The 23,553-nt window shown below is 49.4% G+C and overlaps 1 protein-coding gene across 2 annotated transcripts in view; it reads left to right on the forward strand.

Moving 5' to 3' along the window:
- LOC148011277 (uncharacterized) overlaps window positions 1-23,553 on the forward strand; it is a 193,452-nt gene that overhangs the window by 47,529 nt on the left and 122,370 nt on the right. Inside the window, exons 4-5 of one of the 2 annotated variants that reach the window (XM_087669993.1) lie at window positions 36-398; window positions 15,437-15,607. In XM_087669993.1, the coding sequence (XP_087526119.1) occupies window positions 36-398; window positions 15,437-15,607 (534 nt within the window). Of the gene's footprint in view, window positions 1-35; window positions 399-7,094; window positions 7,290-15,436; window positions 15,608-23,553 lie in introns of those variants that run through there. The other variant, XM_087669994.1, reaches the window with a different exon arrangement.

Here is a 23,553-nt window from a genome sequence, read left to right on the forward strand (position 1 = left end):
CTGATATGCAGTTACTTGATGAGTTTATGTGACAGATATATACAGCAACTTGCATACATAAAGAAGGTGAAAATTTGCAAAGTAAGTCTGTAGTTTTGAAGACAATGAGTCTATCAAAGGGTCCCCATGACCCTTGTAAATTTTTTGATGTGTATTCTGAGGTTGAAATTCTTGAGAAGTTTATTGGAGATCATAGGATTTGCCAGCTCTTGGACTATGGTGTTGACATTGAATCGTATATAATTGTCCTCAAGCACTATAAATGCAGCCTGCGCCGTTGGCGCCAACATCACAACTTGCAGTTTGAAAGGGAAAAAAATGACTCAGAAAGCTTAAGTAACTCTTTCTACCTGAGCCTACCTCTTTACTTGGAGATTTATGCAGCTGTACTTCAGGCAGTAAGTATTTGGCAACTGTTCTCTTTAAGAAAGTAATAATTTCTGCTAAGCTTTTTATATGATTCTCAAGCATTAGATGGTTTCCATGCCTAAGAAAGATCAGGAGCTCATGCCCGTCATGTTGCGATATTGTCCCCCTGCCCCAACTACACATGCCCGTCCGTCTGCCCGCGCCGTCCGCCGACTGATCGCCCGCCATCCGACTGATCGCCCCGCCCTGACTGATCGCCCCCACACTGTTCGCGCTGTGCGACTGGTCGTGGCCATCCGACCGATCGCCCCGTCCGACTGATTGTGGCCGTCCGATCTTCGCCCCCGCACTGTTCGCGCCCCCCCACCCTGACGTTTTGCAACGGCCGCCTGTCTGCCCCCCCTGCCAGGCCTCCTTCCCACGGAAACTAGCATAGTCCACCCCCCCACCCACCCCCTCTCCCCCCTACAATTGATCCTCCCACCCCCTAGTTGTTCCCTCTATCTGCAGCAACTACCCCTCCCACCAGGTAGCACCGCGACGTGACTGGTTGTCTCGCAGAAGGGACGTGCAATGGAAACCTCTGGTCAGACGCTGGCGCACTCAGCAAGTGCCCCCCAGTCAAACACCTTGTGCGTCGTCCTCTCTGAGGAGCAGCTCTTAGCCGTCAGAGCTAAGGAGCTGGAGCTAAAGGAAACAACAATTTATGGTCAGGTTGTAGGACATTCTCCAGCTAGGGCCCAGCTTCGGGACTGGCTTCACTCCACACTGCGCATCGGCATAGCGCAGATTGTGGAGGCGGTCCTATTGGGCCAAGGGATCTTCATGGTCTAGCTCAGTTCGACAGATGCAGCTTGTGAGTTACTTGCCAGTTCACCATATGCGTCCGCGAAGGGGGTCATATATAGGTCCCCTGTACAGTGGCTTTACTGTGGAGGCGTTTGTACTCGACAACAGGTTTCTCCGGCACCCAGTCACCCTTCTTTTCACCGGCCTGGCAATAGAGTATCGCCAGTTGGTGGAAGACTTTGGTCGGCTCTTCGGCACTATTCTTCCCGCATCCTTGACGGATGTAGTGACAGCGGCAGGAGTCCCAAAAGTAGTGGAGTGGACGACGACACAAATAGAGGAAGAGTTGAAGATTCAGGTGGCGGACTACACCTCCCAGTGGATGGGAAAAGAAGGACTAGCATTGTTTGTACAACAGTGGCCTAGTTGCATGATGGACATTAACTGGTGGGCTGGTGCCGAGGTCCCTCACCTGAGCATTATCTTTCGAGCCCCTCCACAGTGGAGGGCTCCGAGGGATGTGATCGAGTGGTCCCTGGCACAGGCAGCCCGTTTCTACCAGTGCATAGAGTCTCGACTCTTCGCATGGCTAATAGATGCATTGGTAGTACCACTTGGAATGTCTATCACCCCAATGGTCCGGCCAAGGGCCACCATGGGGGAATGGAGCGCGTCGTCTAGACTGGCAGCAAAGCGCACCTGCATGCCTCATAGCTCCTCCTTGTCATCAGTAGCCTCCACACTGAACAAATGCTTGTTCAGGCACTCACAGGTTTCCCTATGAGCTTACACCTTGCATCCTGGAATGTGAATAGCTTCCACTATAGTGGGGCACGGGGTTCCAGGAAACTGATTGTTCGACAGGAGCTGTAGCCTGCCCTGGCCGGATGGATCGACATCTTACTTCTACAGAGCATAAGCTCACCCTCGCCCAGGCCCAACGGGTAGGGAAGGTACTCCGAGGTAGCTCACACACTTACTGGGAGCACGCCATAGGTGCCCACGGTAGGAGTTGAGGTGTGTGCACCTCTATTGGTCCGAGTCTTACCGCTTGTGTTCGCGACCACGGGACGATAGTGGCAGGAACGGTGCTATGGATCAGATTGGATATCGGGGACTCTTGCCTTGGAGTCCTTAATATCTATGCCTCCACGGAGGTTAGGGCATGCAGCAGGTTTTGGGTGAAGATCGCGGAAGGACTCCCAGAGGTGGACTCCTGGATTGTTGGAGGAGACTTCAACAACCTGGAGGCTTTGGAGGACCAGCAGGGCAGAGGGAGAAACTACCTGGGCATGGCCGGGGAGGAGCAGGAGGCATGGGAGGTGTTTCTACTGGCAGTAGGAGCACGCGATGCTTGGAGAGACCCTGCCTTCCACAGGAGGGAGAGATCGCTGGACTTCTCTTGGGGATACAGACGGCTAGGTGGAGCCCTGCTGGAGCGGTTGGATAGGTTTTATGTGGGGGAGTGGGAAGGCTCTGGGGAGGCCAGATTGGGCAGTTGGCGAGCACCACGTTGTCCGATCATTGCCCGGTTCTCCTAACACTAGATCCCCCAGCATTTGCCCTAGATTCATGATCTTGTCGGATCTCTAACTCGATCTACATGAGGGAGGAGGTGACGAGACAGATAGAGCAGATTTGGACCAGAGAGTGGGGCAGGAGGGGGAAAATTGCAAAGGAGGTTGCAGAGGCCCTAGCTGGGTCGAGCAGGATCTGCCAAGAGGCAACTATACAGGCCAGAAAACAGAGCTGGGAGGAGGAGAGAGCACTTCGACGGGACCTTGCAGCCACGCAGAGATTATTACAGGTAGCACCAAGGGATCCCACTCTCCACGCACAGGAGGTGCGTGCGCGAGCAGCCATTGCTGGTCTAGAGGACAGGCGCTCTGAGTTCTCTTTCCGCATCTCAGCAGCTTTCTAGGTGCGGAAGGGGGACACGATGCATAGGGAGTTTTTTCAGGTGCACCAGCCTCGCACCTCAGGAGAGCAGATACGCAGCCTCTGAGATTAGTAGGATCCGTTCTTGCCCAAATGAGGTGATGGAGATTGCCATCGACTACTATAGTCGCCTCTTCCAGCAGGAGACAGCGTCAGCTAGAGGACAGCGAGGTAGGCAGTAGGTTTGGGATAATATCCCATCCCGTGTCACAGAGGAGATGGGACACTCCCTCCTAGTCCTCTTCACAGAGAAGAAACTAGAGGAGGCTTTCCATACACAGGACGGGTAGAAATGCCCGGGAAAGGATGGCCTCTCTAAGGCTTTCTTCACTACCTTCTGGGAAGTGGTGAAAGACCCCCTACTGTTGGCCTTTAGGAGATTTTCACTTCAGGACAGATGCCAGGGAGTCTATCGGCAGGCCTTATCAGTCTTCTCCCCAAAGGGGGAGACCGGTTGGAGCTTTCCCAGTGGAGACCGATCACCTTACTGTCAGTGGCCTATAAGGCACTGGCAAAGATGATTGGTAGGCGACTACGTCCCTTGCTTCCTAACATCATCCATGACACACAAACAGGCTTTGTCCAGGATAGGAGTATCCTGGACAATGTATTCACCTTCTTTGAGGCGACAGAGTGGGCCCAGCATAGTGGGCAGAGACTGGCCGTACTACTCTTGGACTTTGAGAAAGCCTATGACAGGGTGGATTGGGATTTCCTAGATGGCACCATGGTGAGGTTGGGTTCCCCCCAGGCTTGGAATTTTGGGGTCTCCGCACTTTATAGATCGGCCTCCAGCAGGGTTCTCATAGGAGGGAGGGGAGGGGAGGAGTTTCGACTGGAGAGATCAGTCCGATAGGGCTGCCCCGTGGCTCCGTACCTGTTCCTTCTCTTTGCAGAGGCGATGTCTCACTTCCTTAGGTCACGTGTGAGCGGTTTACATGGCCTCCGACTTCCAGTAAGAGAGGAGACCGAGTTGTTAGACTCAGAGTATGCAGATGATACAACGCTTTACATAGAGGACGACGAGTTGATGCTTGAAAAAGTGAGGTTGGCTCTTGAGGTGTTCTGTTCTGCAGCGGGAGTGAAAATCAACTGGCAAAAGTCGGTTGGTTTCCTCACAGACCCGGACTCTAGCACGGAGTGGGGCGTCCACCTGGGATTTAGATGGGTGAGCAAAGGACAGACCGTCCAGTACCTAGGGTTCGAGGTGGGACTCGACATTACTCCCGCCAAGCAGTTTCTTCCAGTCCTCGATTCTATTCGGAAGAAGCTGATCTACCGGAGCACGGCTCGCCTCTCACTAGCCGACCGAGCCCTGGTAGTTAACCAGGTGCTCCTAGCGACGGCTTGGTACATCGCCTCGTGTTGGTGCTTCTCCTTCTCCTGCGTAATGCAGCTTCGCCGCCTAGTGCGGAATTTCCTTTGGTCCCGGTCAGACGGCTCCAGGGATTCTAGAGCCAAAGTGGCGTGGGCGACCATTATACGACATTGGTTAGAGTGAAGGCTTGGGATCATAGACCCAGAGTATCAGAGTATGACCCTCCTGGGCAAGCTAGTTGTCCGAGGCCTCACACCGGGAGGGCAGACCTGGAAGGTCCTATTGCAGGAGGGTGCTCAGGACTGTAGACCTAGGCTTGGCAGTGAGTGGAGGCCGTCCCTGAGATGGATCTTCACGTCAGCCCAGATCGCCCCCCCAGATCATCCTTCCTACGCAGCTTGCTCCGTGTGTGGCAGGGCCTCTGCAAGGCCCTTATCCAGAGCCCCTCAGGCTTCCAGGAGGAGATTGACCGTCAACCGGTGATTTGGAACCCCCAGGTCAGGGATTGGGAAGGGGCACAGATTGGCGAGCGCCCCCACATCCAGTGGGCTGGATGGGAGGCTAGCCCGGCTCGTACCAATAGGACATGGCGGGAGGTGTACAGGATGGCGGACGAGGAGGTGCTGAAGCATGCATCAGGCTGCTAGCGAGGAGTGGAGCTGAGGAGAAGGGAGATAGACGAAGCAATATCTTAGGAGTGGCTTGCCCCCCCGATTCGAGAGCTGATAGAGCCCGGGGAGATATGGGCCACTAGGTTTTCACCAGCTCGCATCCCCCTACAGGTGGCAGGAAGAGTGGGTGGCGCTCCACTTGGGATCTTTTTCACAGTGTAGGAGGGGGAGCGTCGAGCTCTTGACAGAGGGCACCAGGATGAGGGGTTAGCTGTCCTTTCATGGAAGAGGATCTGGGTGGTTGGCCTTCAGGGGAAGACATGGCGGCTAGACCCTTTTGTCTTTTGGCAGGAGCTTAGGGAGTGGCACCTTTGGATCCAGGAAGGACCCTTTTGTCTTTTGGCAGGAGCTTAGGGAGTGGCACCTCCGGAGCTTTGGCCAGCCACTGCGGGTGGTTGGCCTTCAGGGGAAGACATGGCGGCTGGACCCTTTTGTCTTTTGGCAGGAGCTTAGGGAGTGGCACCTCTAGAGCTTTGGCCAGCCACTGCGGGTGGTTGGTCTTCAGGGGAAGACATGGCGGCTGGACCCTTTTGTCTTTTGGCAGGAGCTTAGGGAGTGGCACCTCTGGATCTGGGTGGTTGGCCTTCAGGGGAAGACATGGCGGCTGGACCCTTTTGTCTTTTGGCAGGAGCTTAGGGAGTGGCACCTCTGGAGCTTTGGCCAGCGACTGCGGACACAAAGAAGCCACCGAGGTTCTTGGAGTACACTGCCAGGATTGGCAGACACGTACTGATACGGGAGGACATGGATTGGGCGCCATCACGTAGCAGGCACTCGGCAGAGCACAGCATCACGGAGCCTTTCCGACGGACCTTCTAGCGCGGCCTATGGGACATCTGGAGGCCGAGGAGGGTATCATATTTTGTATGGCTGGTGGCACATGGAGCGGTGGGAAGCTGGCTTGCCCAGATGCTGGAGGGAGTTTGTAAGTGCTGCACACAACAATCAATGGAAAAACCAAAGCACTGCCTTTGGTCTTGTGAGGTGGCACAACTCGTGTGGAGAGGAGTATGTCGCATCTTGCGCCGCATAGCACCCAGCCTTGGATGTATCTCTTGGGGTGCTTTCTGTTGGCAGGCGGTCAGCCAGGGCCATCACCTTCTGTATGAGGGCGGGATGCGTCGTGCGCAGTGGTGGGTTTAGAGGCTCTTCCCATCCGCCAGGTACTGGAGTCCATAGCAGACCGCTCTGAGGTATGGGAAATCATAGGGAGTCTTATTGGTTGGCATATCTGGAAGGCGCGGTGTCAGGTGGCTTTTGGGGGAGAGAGACTTTCAGTACAGGCGACCCTAGCGGAGCTCTGGACCTCCATCATCCACTCCTTTCGAGGCCGATGGGATCAGGTGCAGGGCGAGTCCAGAGCTCGTCAGGAGCTCCGAGGTCATTTCAGGCGCACTTGGGGCGGCCAGGACCTGTTCTTTGTGATGCAGGCAGGCAGCCCCAGATGGCAATACACCCCCCCTCCATGGCTTCTAGTCCCTATCCCCCCCAGACCGCCTTGAGAGGCTTGTATATATGATGTATCTGTGACTTTCACAAGCTCCAGCTTGGTCTGTTGAGCATGAGCACTTCTTTGTATTCAGGTTTTTTCTGAAGTAATATAATTAGCCACACTTTATTTGCAACAAAAACAAAGATTCTCAAGCATGTTACAACTTTCGTGAAAAATACCATAAGCCTGTATTTTTATTGGCATGTGATAACAGAAAAGTCATTCCATGGTTAAACAAGTAGTGAGCCCTTCCTGTCCTCACATAGTTTGTCTTGGTGTGCTTCTTGGAATCAGCCCCTTGGATCTTAAAGTCCATAACCTGCAGCATCTCTAACCTGCACAATGCATCGCCTATATTATTTGGCAAAATGTCAACATGCAGCTAAAAAGCTCTCATGGAGCTATTAGTATCAAGTGGTGTAGGAAAGTCACTTAGAGAAGTCTTCTTTGTATTTGTTTTTGACTTGGATCATCTGTTCAAGTGCTTTATATTAGGATGGATTTGTTCTGAAAACAGGTAGAAGATCAAACAATGGCACTGTGGGAGATGGGAGAGAGGGCGATTCTGAGAGTAAGAGGAGGACAAGAGATGGTTTTATGTGGACATGGAATCTGGCACCTTCTTCCTTGTTGAATCACATATGGTCTGGCATTACAGCCCACCAGACTGGTTGATTACCCAGCCATTGTATCTATGATCTAAGTAGTCCCTTGCAGGCCTTATTCTATACTTTGTATTTACCTCAGGGAATCTTTCTGAGGTGTTATTAATAGAATTTTCTTTTCTTTGGAAGGAAAGATCAAACAATACTGATCATTCTTGCGTCTGAAAAACAGATAACAAAGTGACTTGTAATCTGCTTTTCCACAGCTGCAAGGCTGTGGTGAAGTTAATTACTGGTTTGCGTTAGGTTGTGGTTCAGTTGCGGTTCAGTTACTCCACCTAAGTGTGGAACATGCACTTAAGCTACTGGTCCTAGACACTAGCTTTGATTTCACCCTTAAAGAAAATGTTTCTTGCAAATGTTTCAGCACTTTGCAGAGCCTAGCCAGCAGCATTCATTTTTGTAAAATGTTTTGATCTTTAGGTGGTAACCATTAAGGGTTGGGGTTCATCCATTTGTTTGCCTATTGGGAATTTTAGGCTTTGTGATTAGCCTAGAATCATGTTATTACCATGGTAGCATGTAAATCTAGGAGATAGTCCCTTGTGAAGTTTCTCTTTGATTGTCTATTTTTAGGTCACTTATATGGAGAAGTAGACAGGTATATCTACTGGTTCTAGAATGTAATTTACCAATTGTGGGTGACATTTTGTTAGTAATGACAAAGTCAATATATTTTACAAAAGAACCAAAACATAATGTTGGATTACCAAGGAATCAAGGGAAACGACTCCTCCTTAGTTATTTGCACAAAGACATGTCAAGCAGAAGGTCAATGAAATAACTATTCAGATGGGTTGATAATATTCTCTACGCAACTTGGCTCTCCTGCCCGTCACGTCGCGCGAGCTATCCCACCCGCCCCGTCTGATCGTCATGCCTCGCCGGATCAGCGCCATTGCCAGCATCACCCCCCCTCGCCGTCGACAGGACCATCACCACTCCCCTCGTCATCGCTTGCGCCCCACCCCCCTCGCCATCGCCAGGGCCCCCATCACCAGCTCCCTGCGCCACCGCCTGTGTCTTCCGCACCGCTTGCACCCGGGGGCAGCGCCTGCCCTGCCCCCTCTGCCTGCGCCCACCTGCACCCCCCCAGCTGCCGCCCCGCCCTTGCCTATCTTTTCCTCCCCTCCAACCCCCTGCCCCCCGCGTGCTGTCCTGCCTGGAGGCCTGGCCCTTTGTCAGACTGTCACACCACCGCTATCGAAAGCAGAAATCTCCCCCTTCGCCGACCCCCCCCCCCCCCTCCAGTTGCTCCCTCCCCCTGTAGCAACTCCCCATCCAGTAGCATAGCAGCGTGATAGGTGGGTTCTCCCAGAAGGAACGCGCAATGGAAACCTATGGTCAGACGCCGGCGCACTCAGTGAGTGCCTCCCAGTCAAACACCTTGCGTGTAGTCCTCTCTGAGGAGCAGCTCTTAGCCGTCCGAGCTAAAGAGCTGGAGCTAATGGAAACAACGATTTATGGTCAGGTAGTGGGACATTCCCCAGCCAGGGCCCAGCTTCGGGACTGGCTTCACTCCACGTTGCGCATCGGCACAGCGTAGATCATGGAGGCGGTCCTATTGGGCCAAGGGATCTTCATGGTCCGGCTCAGCTCGGCAGACGCAGCTCGTGAGCTACTCGCCAATTCACCATATGCGTCCAGGAAGGGGGTCATATACATGGTCCCTTGGTACAATGGCTTTACTGTGGAGGCGTTTGCACTCCACAACAGGTTTCTTCGACACCCGGTCACCCTTCTTTTCCCCGGCCTAGCGATTGAGTATCACCAGTTGGTGGAAGACTTTGGACGGCTCTTCGGCACTATCCTTCCCGTGTCTTTCGCAGATGCAGTAACAACAGCAAGAGTCCCAAAGGTATGGGTGGCAGTGAAAGAGGTCAAGAATATCCCATAGTTCCTAGAGATTGAGACAGGCGGGCACTCCTTTAGGCAGCAGGTCATTGTGACTGGGCAACCAAGGCAGTGTCTACGCTGCCACGACTTTGGGCATTAGGCAACAGTTTTTGTACGCGTTTCGGAGCCAAGGCGGCTCCGCCCACAGGTCTGCAGGTGGATGCTGACGGTTTCACATGGGTCCAGGGACGACAGAGAGGGAGATAGCAAGGGGGGGGCGCAGCCAGCTTTTTAGACCCAGCTTCGTTAGCAGGGTGTTGGCGGGCGAGTGACCCCCTCTCGGTAGAGCACTCCACAGCACCCCCCTGTCCGCCCCACCCGACAGGACCGCAACCCCCCACATTCTCTACCCATGCCACAGACTACCTTGCTTGAGTTCCCATAGGCCCCTCACCCACCCCAACCCGCGCCCCCCTCCAGCCATCCCACCATCCCTCGATCCTCTTCCCCCCCATCACCCCCCCTACCGAGCACCCCCCCTGATCCGCACCCAGGTCAGGTGAGCCCCCCGAGACCCACCCTCCCTCCTCCCACAGGAGGTGATGAGCTACACACACCTACCTCCTCCGCGCACCAGCAGTCTTTCCCCTCCCACACACCAGCTCATCCGCCCCTGCCACCCGCCACACTTTCCTGAGACACACACAGCTGTTGCCACAAGAGTTCTTCCGCAGTGGCCCATGGTCCTACCTGCGAGTTGCGGAGCGCGGAGAGTTCCCACTACCTCTAGAGGTGGGGATCTTCATGGTTCGTAAGTCAAGGAGGGGCAAGGTCCATCTACTAGCACCACCGGATGGACCAAACTATGCCTTTTTTCTTCAGTCATCTTACTCAGAGGAGTGGACGACTACACAGATTGAGGAGGAGTGGAAGAGTCAGGTGGTGGCGGATCACATCTCCCAATGGATGGGAGATGAAGGATTAGCACTGTTTGCACAACAGTGGCCAGGTTGCATGATGGACATTAAGTGGTGGGTTGGCGCCAAGATCCCACACTTGAGCATTATCTTTCGACCCCACCACAGTGGAGAGCTTCGAGAGATGTGATCGAGTGGCCCCCGGCACAAGCGGCCTGCTTCTACCAGTGTACAGAGTCGCGATTTTCAGCATGGCTGATAGATGCATTGATAGTACCACCTGGAGCATCTTTCACCCCTATGGTCCGGCCGAGGGCCACGATGGGGGACTAGAGTTCACCATCCAGACCGGCGGCAAAGCGCACTTGCATGCCTCACAGTCTTTCCTCCTCATCTGCAGCATCCACACCGAACAGATGCCTGTTCGGTCAGTCACCGGTTTCCCCATGAGCTTACATCTTGCATCCTGGAATGTGAACAGTCTCCACTACAGTGGGGCCCATGGCTGCAGGAAGTTGATTGTTCGGCAGGAGTTGTAGTCTGCCCTTGCCGGACGGATCGACATCTTGCTTCTGCAGGAGCACAAGCTCACCCTCACCCAGGCTCAGCGGGTTGGGAAGGTACTTCTGGGCAGCTCGCACACTTACTGTGAGTACACCATAGGTGCCCACGACAGGAGTGCGTATGCACCTCTATTGGCCCAAGTCTCACCACTTGTGTACGAGACCACGGGACGATAGTGGCAAGAAGGGTTCTATGGGTCAGACTTGATATTGGGGACTCGTGTATTGGAGTCCTCAATGTCTATGCCCCTACGGAGGTTAGGGCACGCAACAGGTTTTGGGTGGAGATTGCAGCTAGACTCCCAGAGGTGGACTCTTGGATTGTTGGAGGAGACTTCAACAACCTGGAGGCTTTGGAGGACTAGCAGGGCAGAGAAAGAAACTACCAGGGCATGGTTGGGGAGGAGCAGGAGGCATGGGAGGTCTTTTTGCTTGCAGTCCGAGCACGTGATGCCTGGAAAGACCTTGCCTTCCACAGGAGGGAGAGGGCGTTGGACTTCTCCTGGGGATACAGGCGGCTAGGTGGAGTCCTGCTGGAGTGGTTGGACAGGTTTTATGTGGGAGAGTGGGGAGGCTCTCGTCGAGGCCAGATTGAGCAGTTGGTAGGCACCACGTTATCCGATCATTGCCTGGTTCTCCTGACACTTGACCCCCCAGCATCGGCCCTAGATACACAATCCTATCGGATCCGTGACTCGATCTATAGGAGGGAGGAGGTGTCGAGACAGATAGAGCAAATTTGGACCAGAGAGTGGGACAGGAGGGACCGGATACCAGAGGAGGTTGCAGAGGTCCTAGTCGAGTCAAGCAGAATCTGCCAAGAGGCAGCCATACAAGCCAAGCAGCAATGTTGGGAGGAGGAGAGGGCACTCCGGCGGGACCTTGCAGCCATGCAGAGATTGCTGGCCACGCACAAGAGGTGCGCGTTCGTGCAGCCATTGCTGGCCTAGAGGACAGGCGCTCGGAGTTCTCTTTCCTCACCTCAGCAGCCTTTTATGCGCGGAAGGGGGACACGATGTGCAGGGAGTTCTTCCAGGTACACTAGATCCACACCGCAGGAGAGCAGATACGCAGCCTTCGGGATTAGCATGGGAGGACCTGTTCTAGCCCAGATGAGGTGATGGAGATTGCCACCGACTATTACACGCGCCTTTTCTAGCAGGAGACAGCTTCAGCTAGAGGACAAAGATGCAGACAGCAGGTATAGGATCACATCCCGTCCCTCCTCACAGAGGAGATAGGACACTCCCTCCTAGCCCCCTTCATAGAGAGGGAACTAGAGGAGGCTTTCCATACATGGGCAGAAATGCCCGGGGGAGGAGGCTTTCCAAGAGATCTTTACCTCAGGACAGATGCCAAGGAGTCTCTCGGCAAGCTTTATCAGTCTTCTTCCCAAAGGGGGAGACCAGTTGGAGCTCTCCCAGTGGAGACCGATCACCTTATTGTCAGTGGCCTATAAGGCACTCGCAAAGATGATTGGTAGGCGATTACGCCCCGTGCTTCCAGATATCATTCATGACACACATGCAAGCTTTGTCCAGGATAGGAGCATCCTAGACAATGTATTTACATTCTTTGAGGCGATAGAGTGGGCTCAGCACAGTGGGCAGAGACTGGTAGTATTACTCTTGGATTTCGAGAAAGCTTACGATAGGGTGGACTGGGATTTCCTAGAGGGCACCATGGTGAAGTTGGGATTCCCCTACGCTTGGATTCGTGGGGTCTCTAGCTTGTACAGATTGGCCACCAGCAGGGTTCTCATAGGCGAAAGGCGAGGGGAGGAGTTTTAGCTGGAGAGATCGGTTCGATAGGGCTGTCCCTTGGCCCCATACCTGTTCCTACTCTTCGCAGAGGCGATGTTTCACTTCCTCAGGTCATGTGTGAGCGGATTACGCGGCCTCCGACTTCCATTGAGAGAGGAGATTGAGTTGTTAGACTCAGAGTACGCAGATAACACAGCCCTCTACATAGAGGACGATGAGGTGATGCTGGAGAGAATGAGGCTGGCTCTTGACGTGTTCTGCGTTGCAGCGGGAGCGAAAATCAACTGGCGAAAGTTGGTTGGTTTTCTCACAGACCCGGACTCCAGCACGGAGTGGAGCGTCCACCTGGGATTTAGATGGGTGAGCAGAGGGTAGACCGTTCGATACCTAGGGTTCCAGGTGGGACTCGACATCACTCCTGCTAGCAGTTTCTTCCTGTCCTTGATTCTATTCGGAGGAAGCTGACCTACTGGAGCACAGTTCGCCTCTCACTAGCCGGTTGAGCCCTGGCGATTAACCAGGTCCTCCTAGCGACGGCCTGGTACATCACCTTGTGTTGGTGTTTCTCCTCATCGTGTGTAATGCAGCTTCGCTGCCTAATGTGGAATTTCATTTGGTCTGGGTCTGATGGCTCCAGCGATTCCAGGGCCAAGCTGGTGTGGGCAACCATCATACGACATAGGTCAGAGGGAGGGCTTGGGATCATAGACCCAGAGTATCAGAGTATGGCCCTCTTAGGAAAGCTAGTTGTCCGCGGTCTCACACCAAGCGGGCAGACCTGGAAGGTCTTATTGCAGGAGGACCTTCAGGATTCCAAATCGAGGCTTGGCGGTGATTGGAGGCCGTCCCTGAGATGGATCTTCACATCAGCCCAGATCACCCCCCCCAGATCACCTTTCTTTTGCAGCCTACTCCGCGTGTGGCAAGGCCTCTGTAAGGCCCTAATCCTGAGCCCTAGCCCCCCAGGTTGCCAGGAGGAAATAGATTGTTAGCCGCTGATCTGGAACCTCCAGGTCAAAGATCAGACCCCACATATACTGGGCTGGGTGGGAGGCCGGCCCGCGCGTACCATCAGGACATGGCGGGAGGTGTATAGGATGGCGGACGGGGAGGTGTTACAGCGAGTATCAGGCTGCCAAAGAGGAGTGGAGTTGAGGAGAAGAGAGATAGACGCAGCAATACCTCCGGAATGGCTTGCTCTCTCGATACGAGAGCCGATAGAGCCCAGGGAGGCATGGGCAGCTAGGTTTTCACCAGTAGGCATCCCCCTTTAGGTGGTAGGTAGAGTGGGTGGCGCCCTGCAGGGGACTTTCTTCGCCGTTCAGGAGGGGGGACGCCTGGCCCTTGACAGAGGGCGGGAGGAGGGGATTGCCACCCTTTCGTGGAGGAGGATTTGGGTAGTGGGTCTTCAGGGGAAGACATGGCGACTGGACCCCTATGTTTTCTGGAAGGAGCTCAAGGAGTGGCGCCTTTGGATTTGGGAGGGCAGACCACTTGATGAGCTGGAGTGGGATCCAGGAGAGTGGCTATGGCCGGCCTCTGCGGTTGCCAAAAAGCCACCCGGGTTCCTAGAGTACACTGCTAGGATCGGTAGACATGTACTGATGTAGGAGGATATGGACTGGGTGCTATCACGCAGTAGGCACTGGGCGGAGGACAGCATCACAAAGCCCTTCCGATGGACCTCCTAGCACCGCCTATGGGATAGGTGGAGGCCGAGGAGGGTGTCGTACTTCTTATGGCTAGTGGCACATGGAGATTTGGCGGTGGGAAGCTGGCTTGCCCAGATGCAGGAGGGAGGCTGTAAGCGCTGCACCCAGCAGCCTTTGGAAACCCCAAATCATTGCCTTCGGTCATGTGAGGAGGCGCAACTTGTGTGGAGAGGAGCATGCCGTATCCTTCGACGCATTGCACCCAGCCTTGGGTGTATATCATGGGAAGCTTTCTGTTGGCTGGCAGTCAGCCAGGGCCGTCACCTTTTGTATGAGGCCGGGATGCAGGACAAGGTATTCATGATCGAAGCAGGGTCGTGCGCAGTGGTCGATCTGGAGACTCTACCCATTCCCCAGGTACTGGAGCCCACAGCAGACCGCTCAGAGGTATGGGATATCATAGGGAGTCTTACTGGATGGCATATATGGAAGGCGCGGTGCTAGGAGGCTATCGGCGGAGTGAGACTTTCAGCACATGTGACTTTAGCAGAGCTATGGACCTCCATCATCCACTCCCTCCGCGGCCGATGGGATCAGGTGTAGGGTGAGTCTAGGGCTCGTCAGGAGCTTCACGGTCACTTCATGCATACGTGGGGCGGCCAGGGTCTGTTCTTTGTGATGCAGGCAGGCAGCCCCATTTGACAATATACCTGCCCCCCCCCCCCCCCCCATGGCTTCTTGCCCCCATCCCCCCTAGACCGCCCTGAGAGGCTTGTAGACATGATGTATTGGTGACTTTGCATCGGCTCCAGCTAGTCTGTTGAGCATGAGCACTCTGTTGTAATTAGTTTTTTTGAGTAATATAATCAGCCACATTTTACTTGCAAAAAGAAAACTATTCAGATGGGCTATAATACCAAATCATGTGGAAGGCTCCTAGGGGGAAGAAAGTGCCAATCACCAAAATATGAAGGGCATATTGAGCTTACAAATGCATTATTACTTAATGAGCTCTTAATCACAGTCCCAAAGCTCAAATTTACCAAACTTTTATGAAAAAGAAACGCAATCCTAGAGAGTGTCTATGTCCCATAAGCCAAACCCTAAATGGGAGGACCCATCTATCTATAATTAGAGAGGTTGCCCATTGCTAGGCCTCAATCTTGTTTTTGCAGTTTTTAGGTTCACTAAAATTATTTGGGTTTTAAGTTGTACTTATGTTTAATACCATAGGATTATAAAGATTGTATTTAGACTGTAAAGTAAATTGAGAGCTTCAGATGTAAAGCAATGAAAAGACTGGTTTCTCCTATTTCTCCTGTTTATATTCCACGAATATTTAGACTGTGAAGTAATTGAGGGCTTCAGCTGTAAAGCAATGAAAAGATTGGTTTCTCCTATTTCTCCTATTTATATTAGTACATGTGATTTACTAGCTTAACATGCTACTTTGTTTCTGATAGGTGAAAGTTTTGGAATCACACAATGTTGTACATTATGATCTCAAATGTGATAATATCTTGTTGGAGCCGCTTGAAACCCTCCAATGTGAGGAAGATTTTTGGTATCCAAAGTTTGACGGAAAATTCTCTTTGCCATTTCGAGTTTGTATTGCTGATTTTGGTCAAAGTAAGGTATGCTATGATTGTGCAATGATACCTAAAACATTATCTTTCGAAATCTTAAGATAATATTGATAGTCTAGTTGCAGTGATTTTCCTCTTGAGGTAGAGAAAAGAGTAGCCTTCCTCACATATACTCCCTATGAATCTATCTCCATCTCTCTGATATGCTTAATGGTGATTGGTATTAATTGAGTCTATAAGACCAAATATGCTGGTGATACCTATCTTCTTGTTTGTTTATTCTTTTTCACTTTCAAGAAAATTTGAATTTTACTAAATGGAACTCTTTAAACTGAACCCATGTTGAGGGTGCTCTACCTTGCATCAACACAGATGTCCACCACTGCAATGCATTACCCTTCAAGAAGAAAGTGGATGCCTTTCGTACCTTTGATGACTCTGTGAAGTTGCCTCTTGAGTAGGCTGCATCAAATTGGTGCAAAGCTTTCAATCTATCTTGTGTACCATTGAAGGTCTCAAACTTCATGGCTTTGCCACTCTCATTGAAGTCCTTTGCCTTGCCTTTAGGTGCAACATTATCATAAAATGATGGGTAGAGGAAAAGTACATTTGTTTTTTTTTTTTGCATCATGACCACCATCATATGAAGCATCTACATGATCAACATTCATTCCACATGGAGGTTAGCAAATGCATTACCAAACATGCCACTTTGTGCCCCAGGCGTATGCCAAAATTATGATACATGGGATTTTGCATTCCACTTGCCATACTTAGATACATTGGGCCTTGCATTCCATGCGTTGCTTGCTGCATACCATAAGAGTTCGTGCAATACATCCCCATAGAGGCCCCTTGACCGGCAATTGTATGGAAGTTAGATCCACCACCCAAGTATGCCGGGTGTTCCACATTAGCATGCATGCCTTGTTGTCCAAAACTCATTGGATTGACACTACCAAGATGGCCTTGTAACTGCTATGTTTGCCCCTCTAGCATCATTTGCTTTTGGTCATTACCAACATTAGGTGCATCTTGATGTTGTAATGGTTATTCCTATGGAATCTCATGCGGTCCCGAAGGTCTAGGACATGACTTCTTCTTCTTGCCCTTGCTGTCTTTCAAAGAAGCATCCAAGGATTGCAAATATCTTTGCCAATGGTGCAAAGAGGTCAGCTGTTTTCCTCAAATGTGCCTTAAACTGATCATCATCCTCTTCTTCTTGTTGTTGGTTATCAACATTTTGAGGCCTTGAGAGACCCACTTCATGGTCAAAATCCACATTCTCAGTAAGCTGCCCATGCTGCATGCCCATTCCAAGATCAAGCATTGCATTACCCCCAATGCTTTGTGAACCTTCAAATTGTAAAGCATCATTATGGCTGAACCCATTTTACTAGAATATCATGACATGGTTGCTGAATTGGGCCCAGCTGATTACAAATTCAGCAATGTGCAATAACTCTGGCTTGCAATTAGGTGCCATGGGCCCACCTACTCAAGAGAGTTTATGTGATCCTAGCAATGGAACCGTGAAACCAGCCTTCGTAACTGAATAGGGTGGTGATTGACCTGGTTTAACTTTAATTACAGTAAGTCATGAATTTACAATACTGAAAATTCATACCAATTAATCTTGGATAGGTAACATCGGATTGGCCCCAACAACTGGCACCTTTTGCAGTACTTCTTTAACTTGTATTGCACTAACTTGAAGCACACTCAGATATGGACTGATCTTCAAATTTCAATACAATGGGGTGTCATTAATAACCAGCAGCAACAATTATCAAATTGCCCCTTGTTTAGACTAAGGAATGGGCACAAATTGATTTTTGGACTCTTGCATTTGGGCCAAAGCAAATGGGGATGGAGGTACCCTTTGAATCAGTTGCAAGTTGTTCAATCACAGCTACTGATCTATTGCACGAGTCTTCGATGAATGTGCATGGGTCCCAAGGTAACTAAGTAAACCCTAGTTACTGTTGTAAATAAGGGTTTGACAACAGTGTACCATTGCTACCCTTCATCAAAGGCTGGAATATGCTGATGATTTATGAGAAAATGTCAAAGGACGAGAGAAGAAGCTGATGAGAGAGAAATTTAAGGTGAGAAGTGGCCCAAATCTACTGCCATTATCAATGAGACGGTCACCAAAACTGTCACCTGCTACATTGAAGGGTCAAGATGCTGTCACCTACGGTAGGAAGTGCCATAAATGCTATAGTGAGCTCCTAGAATGCCTACTAGAAGGCCTATTCCCTACCTAATTTCTGTAGCTGGAATTCCCTCCTGGATTAGGCGCCAATAGCAACAACAGTCTCTCCTTCCTCCTCCTGCCTGTAGAAGGGTTGGCATCACACTTAGTGAGCCCCAAACAGCCTTCTCCCAGCTTACATGGCCAAGTTTGCCACGTAGGCAGCCTTTCAAAAGAAAATTTTAGTGATAATTAATTAAATTAAAAAAATTTACAATTAATTATCCATTTCATTAATTGGATGTTGTGGAGATATGCTAGGGTTTGCACAAAAAAAAAACAAAATGCATGAACATGACTAAAACATGATAACTTTGACAGTAACGCAATAAATACAAAATGGAGAACTCAAAATGCAAAATGTAAAAAGACACAAACGCAAACAGAGAAGAGAGAGAACTCTGAAGTGAATGTTGTAAATGAAGGAAAGAATATATAAGATGCTCAAGGGTAGAGCTGCCCAGCAGCTGGTGGTTCTTGTGGGAGTAGGCTGAGGGAGGTGTTGATGTGTATCGTCCATCGGAGATGGATCCCGACTGCAGTAACCACTAGTTAGAGTAGAGGCTGATGAAGAAAAATGCTGAAAACACAAAAATGGCATCATGTAGATGCAAATGCAAATGCAAATAAGGCTGATGTAAGTTGGAAACTAGAATGCTGTAGTCTCTAGGGATGGAATTGTTAAATGCAACAATGTAATTGCCTGAAGGTGATCAATTGCCATCACCGATAGCAGTGGGAGGTTGGGCCATAGTTGTTGAGGTAACTACTAGTCCCTATTATTACTAGTTCAAGATTGTTGAATATGACTCAAGAAGAGAAGTAAGATCGTTGAATAACCATGTCTCAAGCTTTCCTTGGATATGGTAGGCATTTGGAACATTACTAAGCCCCCTATCAAGAGATTAAGCAGATGGTGTAGGGGAGGGGAGTTTTCAAACCTACAAGCAGCAAAATTTTGCTCGCCACTTTTGCCATGTCAATAGCAAGAACAACCTTGAAGTGGCACACTACTCCCAAGGTTACCATGAAGAAGAATTAAGTGGCCATTGAAGGAGTAAGGGTCATGGTTAAGAGGTTAGGAGCTCCAAGAATCCATGAAAGCTGGTAGGCAACTTGCAAAAGAAAGGGGGAAAGCTCTTTTGCAAAAAGTAGTCTATGTAGTAGCAGTCGTTTGGGGCTGGATAGGTAGTGGAAGAGGGTTGATTGGTTGAAACCTGTAAAACAAGGATGGGGCTGAATAGTGGGCAGCCTATCTATTTATAGATGCAGAAGGATCCTCACAAATTAGGGTTTTGCATGTGGGACATAGAAACTCTCTAGAACCGCTCCTCGTTTGATGAAACTTTTGGCAATGTACATGTTTTGGAATTGTTTAAAAGAGCTAATGAGTATGAGATGAATTTTTAGCTCAACACTCCCTCTCAGGCCCAAAAAGTGGAACCAAGAAAGGATTGGAAGAAAAGCTCAAGCCCATTTTTACCCCAAGGCATCCCACCCCAAAGTAGCCGAGGCATTAGACAAAGGGTGCATGTTGGTTGCCTAGTGACTTACCAAGACTAGAGAGGTGATGGTTATCTTACCAAGAGAGTCCAAATAGCCACCCTAGAGAGGATAGGGCACTAGACAAAGGGTACTCATGGGTTGTCTAGTGGTGTACCAAGTCTTGCAAAGGTGGATGGAACCACATCGAACTTAAAAAAAAAAAGGTTTGGTGAAGAGAAACAATGATTTGCAGCCTATTAAATAACTATGCCCCCGGGGGAGAATGAAAAGGGATGGTTAGATTCAACACATCACAAAAGAAACAAGCTATCCCAACCACTCGATGGTATCAATGATGAGGAAAAGGGTGATGAAGTATGATGAGGTGGTGGTAAGGTGGTGAAGAACTATCGATGGAGAGAGCTTAGGCTCCGCCTAGGTGTGCTTTGCAGAATGAGATACATAGAGTTGTGTGCTACATGATGAGAATGCGCATGCAGTAGGTGCCCCTTGGATATTGTCTCTCGTGAAATAATTGTTCACTTGCTCAAGTGCCCTAGTACAAAGATGATGATGAGTAGCCGAGGCATTAGACAAAGGGTGCATGTTGGTTGCCTAGTGACTTACCAAGACTAGAGAGGTGATGGTTATCTTACCAAGAGAGTCCAAATAGCCACCCTAGAGAGGATAGGGCACTAGACAAAGGGTACTCATGGGTTGTCTAGTGGTGTACCAAGTCTTGCAAAGGTGGATGGAACCACATCGAACTTTAAAAAAAAAATGTTTGGTGAAGAGAAACAATGATTTGCAGCCTATTAAATAACTATGCCCCCGGGGGAGAATGAAAAGAGATGGTTAGATCCAACACATCACAAAAGAAACAAGCTATCCCAACCACTCGATGGTATCAATGACGAGGAAAAGGGTGATGAAGTATGATGAGGTGGTGGTAAGGTGGTGAAGAACGATCGATGGAGAGAGCTTAGGCTCCGCCTAGGTGTGCTTTGCAGAATGAGATACATAGAGTTGTGTGCTACATGATGAGAATGCGCATGCAGTAGGTGCCCCTTGGATAGTGTCCCTCGTGGAATAATTGTTCACTTGCTCAAGTGCCCTAGTACAAAGATGATGATGATCATGCAATGCAAAGGGGAGGTACAACAGGGAAGGGAGGCCGATGTTGAAGACAAATATTGAATCCTGTAGAATACCAAGAAAGGGTAGGAACTCTCTCAACCCTAGATGTCAAGGCCGAAGGAGGAAGGGAAGCCTGATGTTGGGGTTCGTGTAGTGTCGAGAAAAATGATGATAGTTGAAGATAAGGATAAAGCACCTCAACTTGAAGAGCAAAGTAGAAGTCATTGCTATTATAGCTTCAAGAGAGATGCTGTATGATCTACCTTGGTAGGGGAAGCTTCCATGTTGGTAGGAGAGAAAATTTTCTTGGAAGATGAAACCACGAAAGGAATGGTGTGCAGTCCATGTCTCCAGCCTAGGAAGGACTAGTACAAACTTGCATGTTAGCCCTACATTGAAAATACAAAACCTTGCAAGAGAGATCGAAATTTGCAAAATAGAGGTTAGGAGTGAGATGTTTAAAGTAGAACAAAAGAGAAAAGTAAAGCAAAATGAAATATGTGCAATATGGCCACCTGTAGGTCACTGCCAATGAAACACATGATGAGGTGGGAAAGTGTGCCCAGGGTGGGGTGTAGGAGGAGATCTAGGAATGGATGCAACTAGTGTAATGGTTGAGGAACCACCAGAACAATCAACTAATCCTTTGGGGGTAGTGAAAGACATGGGTTGCTGAAACTGTTTGTGTACATGTCCAGTGGCAATTGTGGCAAAAGGAGCAGATGGGGCAGCAACGGGAGTCGTAGGCCCACTGAACTATCCAACAAGAGTGGAGGAAGTCCCAATGTTTGCTATGTTTTCTTAGGTGGGAGGCCTTAGGCCTTGGTATAATACTCCTCATCCACATGGCCTGATCAGTGGCAGTGTGTGCAAAAGCTATTCTCTTTAAGGAGTTGCTGCCAAATGGGTTTAGTTTGTTTGGTTTTGCCTAGGGAAGTGGTGCCACTCTTGTTTTGAGTTGTCTTTGCATCTTGAGAGTTCTTGCCACCTCTAGTTTTCCCTTGTGAAGAAGAGGCAACTAGACCCCTCTCTGAATAAGAATGTGGGGAGGACTTCATGGGGACTTGATCATGTAGCCTCATGTAATGCAAGTACTAATATTTGAACTCATAGAAAGTTGGCAATCGGGGCAACAAGATGATGTGTTCAATGAAGTGGAAATACTTTTCAGGAGGCTTGTTTAAAAACAATGTGACTTGATCATCATTTGACTTCATTGAGCTAGTAGTAGCAAACTTAGCGAGTAATGACCTATATTCAGCCAACTTGACTTTCAAATCATCCCTTTTGTTAATGGAAAACTCTTGAAGCTCAAAGTCGAGATTGATATGCTAAGTGCGATCTCATGCCGCATAGTGAGTAATGACCTATATTTAGCCAACTTGACTTTCCAAATCATCCCTTTTGTTAATGGAAAACTCTTGAAGCTCAAAGTCAAGATTGATATGTTGAGTGAGGATTCCCCCTAACAATGTTCCAGGGTGTGGTATTCACTTGAGGATAAATGACATGGGCTGTAGAGAAAGAGAAGGAACTAGGAGTAGAGATGGAAGACCCGACTCCCAGTGTGTTAGATGTAGAAGTGGATTGCAATCCTAGATTACAGAATACGAAAGAAAGAGATTCTGAAGATGTGGGTGGAGCAGAAGGGAAGTGTGAAGGAGATATGAGGATTTACATGGAGTCACTCTATTCATTGGTCAGCATTTGAGAATGATTCTCACACCAAACTTCTTGAATTCATAGTGGATTGAGGGGCATTGCCATAGATGGGAGTTGATTGCCAACATTATTTGTTTGTTCATTAGGATGGCAAGGGGCAGTCACATCATTGATCTCCAGGAAAGTTCTTTTTCATAGATTGTCTCTAGAATCTAGACAAAGGTTATCCACACTTTGTATGAGAGATGAGAGAGATTGCAGGGTGACTCTGAGTGTATGAGGAGGTGAGATGCTTTTATTCATACATGGGACTCTAGCATGGTCTTCCACTTTGAGTCATGCATGGTCTGGAATTCAGCTTGCCCGACTGGCTGTTTACACAGTGCTTTATTTTTTATGTACTTTGTTGTCCTTTTCATGACTTATTTTGTACTTTGTGTTCTATCTTGAGGAAGGTTTTTCCTGAGGTGCTATTTAAAGAAATTTCTTATTTGGGGGGTTATAAGAAGTGGAAAGTGGAGAGTGGCCAAGATAAGGGAGAAGGAAGGTGATGGGCTGATGGAATGAGTAGGCAAGGGAGATTGGAAGAAGTGGAAAGTGGGGAATGGAAAAGATTAGGGAGAAGAGTCGTGATGGGCTGATGGAATGAGTAAGCAAGGGAGGTGAAATAGCATATGCTGAGGGAACGATGGTGGGCTGAGGAAAGGGAGAAGTGGTATGAGGGGAGGATGCAGTAGGATGATATGTTGGGTTGAGGAAAAGCAAGGGGAGCTGAATTCATGAAGCAACAATTTGGGTGCACTTTCCCTATTTTCCATTATCAAACAACCTTTTCTAGTAGTGGTATTGCTTCAAGATTTGGGTTAATAAAATATGCATGTCTTGGAATTTTTGGGCCAGGTTTCTACATGATTTGGCATCCAAAATGTTGTGAATCATGGCCTTTTTCTATGCCTTTGCAAGTATCTATATTGGTTATAGGGAAATCATAATGGAATAACTTTTCAAGTAAGAAAAGCTCACTACACTTGGATGTTGTAGTGTAACGGGGACATGAAATTTTTGAGATGCTTTAATCTTGCTAGTAATATTTGATTAAGTTAATAATCAAATGTGCAAAGTTGTTAAGCACATGTGTTGCACATCTCAATTATTTCATGATGACAAGCCAAGGACCTCGAGGATGTAGTGGGTATCAAAGGCAAAAGTTGTGATAAGTTATGCCAGTTGAGCTTTGGTGGTCAGTTGGTGCTAGTTTGGACCCTAGGATAGTTATTTGGCCATTAACTGTCGGTGTGGTGATACTAGGGACTAGGCATTGACTAATTAATTAATGCCAATCTGAGGGTCAAGAGAGGTTGGGGACCACTCCAGGTTGCAAATGGCCTGGTCAATTTAATTATGGATGGGCACATTTAATTTTGGGCAGGGTTAGAAGGGCTGAAATTAATTT

The sequence above is a fragment of the Lygodium microphyllum genome, chromosome 28 (assembly GCF_053477565.2).
Source record: "Lygodium microphyllum isolate KBCC chromosome 28, Lygodium_microphyllum_v1.1.10, whole genome shotgun sequence".
Lineage (NCBI taxonomy): Eukaryota > Viridiplantae > Streptophyta > Polypodiopsida > Schizaeales > Lygodiaceae > Lygodium > Lygodium microphyllum.